The sequence below is a fragment of the Grammomys surdaster genome, unplaced genomic scaffold (genome assembly GCF_004785775.1).
Source record: "Grammomys surdaster isolate TR1022 unplaced genomic scaffold, NIH_TR_1.0 133, whole genome shotgun sequence".
Classification (NCBI taxonomy): Eukaryota; Metazoa; Chordata; class Mammalia; order Rodentia; family Muridae; genus Grammomys; species Grammomys surdaster.
The window spans coordinates 3919505-3926096 of record NW_021604591.1 but is presented as its reverse complement, the minus strand read 5'-3'; the positions used below and the strand labels follow the sequence as shown (position 1 = coordinate 3926096).

The 6592-nt window shown below is 41.5% G+C and overlaps 1 protein-coding gene across 1 annotated transcript in view; it reads left to right on the top strand.

Annotated features, from left to right (window-relative positions):
- M1ap (meiosis 1 associated protein) overlaps nucleotides 1-6592 on the top strand; it is a 79433-nt gene that overhangs the window by 31798 nt on the left and 41043 nt on the right. The window contains exon 3 of the mRNA XM_028762418.1: nucleotides 131-299. Within this exon, the coding sequence (XP_028618251.1) occupies nucleotides 131-299 (169 nt within the window). The remainder of the gene's footprint in view (nucleotides 1-130; nucleotides 300-6592) is intronic.

Sequence of the window (6592 nt, the reverse complement as noted above, 5' to 3'; positions counted from 1 at the left end):
TCTCTCTCTCTCTCTCTCTTTCTCCTAAACTCACCAGCTACTACCAGAGACTTACAAGCGATTGTATGTTCCTCACTGTGGACATCAAGACAGGTAGGCATATTGATTATTTTCATGGATTTCATTTTAGATTACTGTCCTGACTTCTGAGTGTGGAAAAGAAGTGGTCAAAGAACTGGAGGAAGGGTTGAAAGATATCAACCTACTTAGCGTCAGAAGACTGCAGGTGGTTGAGGTCATAAAAGGCATCCAAGAGCATACAGACTCACCATCTCCTATTGAAGAACCCAGCAATGATGGTAAGAGTTCTTTTTACTGTTTCCTTTGCTGGTCTTGACCTAGCAATCCTCCTGCCTCAATTTTTTTCTTTTATGTTGTGTCTGGAGCGATTAAAATCACGTGTTGCCCTTACAGAAGATTCAGGTTTAGTTCCCAGCACCCACATGGTGGCTTGCAACTGCCTGTAACTCCAGTTCTAGGGGATCCCATGCTCTCTTCTGGCCCTGGTGGGTACTGGATATGCACGTGGTACACAAACATACATGGAGGCAAAACACCCATATGCAATGAAAATAAAAGAAATAAACCAGGTATTCTTTTCAAGGAAAGAAAGTAAGGTATGGTGGTCCACACCTGTAATAGAAGTATTTGTGAGCTGGAGGAAAGGAGGGAGGCAGGGAGGGAGGGAGAGAGAATGATCCAAATTTTCAGAATTTTGTAACAGAAAGCACTTAGAACAGTTCCTGCCACAGATAAATACCATGCCCTGATATTAAGAGTAGAATAGAAGCATTTGTAGTGCTTTTCAACACACCTGTTACTGAGAAAAATTCAAATTCTAGTAATTTATTGTTTTATTAAAAAATAAATGACCATCACAATACTTTTCATCTTAGAAGTCTCTCCCATGACTTGTTGCACTACTCTCCCCGTTGCACTACTCTCTCATTGCACTACTCTCCCTGTTGCACTACCCACCTTCTGTGCATTGCCCTCAGTTGTGTGGTCACATTTACGCTGCATAGGCATACTCTGTGTGGTTTTCTTGTTTTCATCGTTACTTTAGTCCCTGACTTGCCCTGCTCTCTTCCTCAGTTCCCTCTGCTTCTCCAACAATCCTGTCTCTCATAAGTCTGCAATCTCTTACGCAGTTCTCATGACCCTCCTTTTCTGCTTTTTATCTATTTTTTGCTCCTTTTCACTTTTAAAAGAAAATGAGGAAGCATTGGCCCAAGAAAAAGATATAAGGGAAACACTTGTGCTTTTTTTTAAACCCTATTTTCTCTGTGTGTGTGTGAGCCAATCCTGTATCTACAACAAATTCTTAATGATCTTAATCAGTTTAGGATCTCGTAAATCCTGCTCATCCTAGTACCCAACATGAACCTCATAGAAGAACTGTAAAGCATGGGAACAATGTTGCTGTCTTCTTTTGAGATATGTATGTGTTGCTGTTATTTTTTTTATTTTTCATTTGTTGTTAGTATGTGAATTTGCACATATGTGTGTGCAGGTGGACACATGTATGTGAAAGTTAGAGGACAACTTTTGAGAGTTTATATTAGCATCCACCTTGTTTCAAAGCAAGATGTCTCTGGTTTCTGCTGTTCTATACACTCCAGGATAACTGGTGTGCAAGCTTCCAGACAATTCTGTCTGCCTCCTAAGAATGCTGGGACTACAGATGGGAAGCCATGTCTTTCTGTGTGTTCCAGGGATCAAACTCAGGTTGTTTGGCTTGTGAGGCAAGTGCTTTTACCCATTGAGCTACATTTCACCCCGGAAATAAAGTTTTGCTTTCCTATTTGCTGCAGTACTGGAGATCAAAGTCAGTACCTTGCACCAAAGCAAGCATTCTACCACTGAGCTGGATCTCTATCTAGCTCCTTAGGAATAAGTCTTGGGTGCTGGAGAGATGATTCAGTTAAGAGTACTTTTGCTTGTGGCAGTCTGAATGAAAATGGCGCCCATAGACTCATACATGTCGTAAGCTTAGTCCCCATTTGATGAATTGCTTGTAAAGGATTAGGAAGTGTGGCCTTATTGGAGGGGGTATGCCAAAGCCAGGCCTCGTCTTTCCATCCATCTGTCTGTCTGTCTGTGTCTCTCTGTCTCTCTTTCTCTCCCTCTCCCTGTTGCCTGTGGATCAAGATATAAAGCTCTCAGCTATGCTCCATTGCCATGCTTATCTGTTTCCCACTGTAATGGTCATGGACTCACCCCCTGAAACTGCACGAAAGCCACCAATTAAATGTTTTCTTTTATGAGTTACCTCAGTCATAGTGTCTCTTCACAACAATAGAACAGTAAGTGTCATGGTTTGTATATGCTTAGCCCAGGGAGTAGCATTATTAGGAGATGTGGCCTTATTGGAGTAGGTATGGCCTTGTTGGAGTAGGTGTGGCCTTGTTGGAGTAGGTGTGGCCTTGTTGGAGTAGGTGTGGCCTTGTTGGAGTAGGTGTGGCCTTGTTGGAGTAGGTGTGTCACTGTGGACATGGGTTTTAAGACCCTAGTCCTAGCTGCCTGGAAGCCAGTCTTCTGCTAGCAGCCTTCAGATGAAGATGTAGAACTCTCAGCTCTGCCTGCACCATACCTGCCTGAACACTGCCATGCTTCTGCCTTGATGATAATTAACTGAAGTTCTGAACCTGTAAGCCAGCCCCAATTAAATGTTGTCCTTTATAAGATTTGCTTTGGTCATGGTGTCTCTTTTTTTTTTTTTTTTTAATTTTTTATTTATTTATTATATGTAAGTACACTGTAGCTGTCTTCAGATACCCCACAAGAGGGTATCAGATATCATTACAGATGGTTGTGAGCCACCATGTGGTTGCTGGGATTTGAACTCATGACCTCTGGAAGAGCAGTCAGTGCTCTTAACCACTGAGCCATCTCACCAGCCCGGTCATGGTGTCTCTTCACAGCAGTAAAACACTAAGACAGTATGACAATGTTCTTCCAAAGGACCCAGCTTTGGTTCCTATCACCCACTTTGGGCAGCTTACACCCACATGTAAATACTGCTCCAGAAGATCCACGGCCCTCTTCTTGCTTCCTCAGGCACCCACGTACATATGGCATACATTCACACAGTCACATACATATACATAATTTTTTCATAGAAGAAAGAAATCTCACCAGGGATACCTGTCTTAGTTATGATTTTATTGCTGTGAGAAGACACCATGACCACAGCAACTCTTATAAAAGCAAACATTTGAGTGGGACTGGCTTGCAGTTTCAGAGCTTTAGTCCATTATCGTCATGGTGGGGCACAAGGCAGCATGCAGGCAGACATGGTGCTGGAGAAGAAGCTGAGATTTCTTCATCTTGATCCAGAGGCAGCCACTGATCATGAAGTGAGCGTAGGAGACCCGAAAGCCTGCCCTCACAGGGACATGTTGGGGATTGGTTCTAATGCTTTGAACTAATCTGGCCCTCCAAATTGGGAATTTGCATGTCCAAATGCTGAAGGTCCAATTGGTTTTTGATTGATCAATAAAGACCTAACAGCCAGTGGCTGGGTAGATAGACTGAGGCAGGAATTTGAGATATGTGCAGACTAGGAACCAGGAGAGAGGAAGAAAGCAGAGGTTGCCATGATGGGAGGAAGAAAGACCAACTTAAAGGCCCCCTAGCACGTGAGCATCATGGAAAGTGGCCACACAGGCCACTTCTCCAATGAGTGGCCACTTTCCCAATTGTGTTTGGGGTAGCAGAAATGAAATACAGATTTCAAAAGATGTTAACTCTGGAGTGCGGAAGGGGAGTGTTTGCGAGCAGCAGGAAGGATTAGAAATGCCCACTCATTAAACTAGCCAAACAACAAAAAGTGTGTGTGTGTGTTTTTTTTCCTGGGCACACAAAACAGTTAGCTAAACTTCACTACAGTGACACACTTCCTCCAACAAAGCCACACCTACTCCAACAAAGTCACACCTCCTTGTAGTACCACTCCCTATGGGCCAAGCATTCAAATACATGAGTCTGTGTAGGCCATAACTATTCAACCACCACAGGTACATATTATGATACTTCTTGGGGGTTTTAAAGCTTCACTGGTGTACCTTAAAGAAGTTAGGTTTGGATGGAAGGAACATATTGGTAGAAAAACATCAATATCATTAGAATCAAATTCAGTTCTCCCCAAAGTGGTCAACTAACTCATTCCAACCAAAATCCTAGCTGAGTTTTCTGTTGACTTTGTTTTGACTTGGTTTAGTTTTTGAAACAGGGTCTCACTGTGTCATTCTGGATAGTGTGAACTTGTGGCAGTACTCTTGCTCCAGCCTCTTGAGTGCTCAGCTTTCTTTGTTTATTTTGTTCTGAGGCAGAGTCTTGCTTTGCAAAACCTAGGTTATATGTAACCTAGGCTGCCCTGAAAAGTCACATTCTCCTATGTCAACCTCATAAATTCTCATCATAAATTAGATTACAGTTGTGTGCCACTATACCTAGCTCACTTTTTTTTTTTGGTTGTTTTCGAGACAGGGTTTCTCTGTGTAGCCCTGGCTGTCCTGGAACTCACTCTGTAGACCAGGCTGGCCTCGAACTCAGAAATCCGCCTGCCTCTGCCTCCCAAGTGCTGGGATTAAAGGCGTGCGCCACCACTGCCCAGCCCTAGCTCACTTTTTTAAATTAATCTGATGAGCTAATGCTACGCACATAGGCATGCACACATTCATGTTAAGGCACATGTTAAAGCGAAAGGTGTAAAGACAATTCAAAAAGTTGTAAAAGAAGACAGTATTGGGGCTTGTCATACCGCCCAATCACAGATCCTTTGTTTCCTATGCATGATGCTCTGGGTTTAACACCCAGCACTGCAGAAAATAATATATAGCATCATACGGACACACAAATAGACCATTTGTCCTGTCTAGAACAGATTACTGAGCCCAGAAACAGAAAGTCACATGAAAACTTAATGTGTGGTGTGACTGCAATGGAAAGACAATGAAAAAAGACTAATGTAGTTACTAAATCATGCTAGAACAATTAGTATTCCTTCCAGGAAAAAGAGAAGTTAGATCTCTACTTTATAAAATTTAAAGAGATTAAAAACATAAATATGAGAGAGAAAACTTTTAGAAGAGAATATATAAGAAAAAAACTTAATGACTGTAGGTGAGGAGAAGGAAGAATTTCCTAAGTGAGACAAAGTCAGCTAGCTAGCTACTAAAGACTGAATAAGCATCACTATATTAAAAATCAGAATTTCTATTTGTTAGAAGACACCATAGGAAAAGGAGTCAGAAAAATCACATCTATAGCTCTAACTCATATAACCAGTAAGGAGTTCCTGTCTGGAATACAAACTTTGTGACTTCCTCATAAAGTGGAGCACCACAGCTGAGCAGGACAGTGCTAATGAAGCTTTACATGAAGAGGTGGGGTGGGGAACAAGCCACTAATGGCATATAGAAGACTGCGCTTCCTTACAAAGCTTGAGGAAATTAAAGCAATAAAATATTCCTTAAAGTAGTAAACTTTCTAAAAGGAGAAGAATGATAAGGAAGTTCAGCATAGCAAGGCTTCCTCTAGGATGAGCGAAGAGCACACAGACATGTCATGCTATTAATGATATTCTACATCTCACGTTTAGCAACAAAAAAAAAATCATGACTGTCTGCTTATTGTTGAGCTTTTGGAGCTTACACATAATTCATCTTCATTTGCATATAATAAAATTGTTAATAGCCTTCTAAAGAATGGATAAGTAATAAATATGCCAAAACTAAAAAGGCCACAGTGATCAATATACTTTGGCATCTAGATGGTGTCTGTCCAGGTTGACAACCGTCTGTACTGATTGGGTATATGAGTCTTGAAGCAGTTACAAATCAGCTTAACGAGGCTGTCACCGAGCTTGCATTTCTCAGCCATGTACACAAGGATATCGGGTTCCTTTGCTAAGTGCTCACAAACCATCTGTTTAAAATTTCCTCCTAGAGTTTACCAGGGATCGATGTCAAGATCCTTGGAAAGCACCCTATCCATATGTGTTCTCAGGAAATACCAAATGTTAATAATCCAAACAAAGAAGATAGAGATTCATTGCTCCTTAGAAGATTCCAGAAAAAAAAGTGGGGGCAGGGGATTGGAGAGTCCCCTCTGTACTTCAAGCAGTTGTCAGACTCTGATGTCTTAGAAAATAGGCCAGATGAGCAGCTGCATATCGAGTTTGTCTTTGATAACTGCATTAAAGTCATTTTCCTGTGGCATTAAGACTAAATTAGAAGCTCTGTTATGTTTGCTACCTAAAGATTTGTAACCCAGACAGACATTTGTTTTACTTTTAAAAAGCCATGATCTCAGAAGAATAGCAGCCTCCCTTTTATACTTAAATGAAGTAATAGGAATTTAGCAGCATATCTGAAATTACTTGAAAAAATGAGATTTTAAAAGTTTGTTCTTAGAGGGCTGTGGTTGCACACGCCTTTAATCCCAGCACTTGGAAGGCAGAGGCAGGCGGATTTCTGAGTTCGAGAGTTTGAGGCTAGCCTGGTCTACAGAGTGAGTTCCAGGACAGCGAGGGCTACACAGAGAAACCCTGTCTCGAAAAAACGAAACCAAAAAAAAAAGAAAAAAG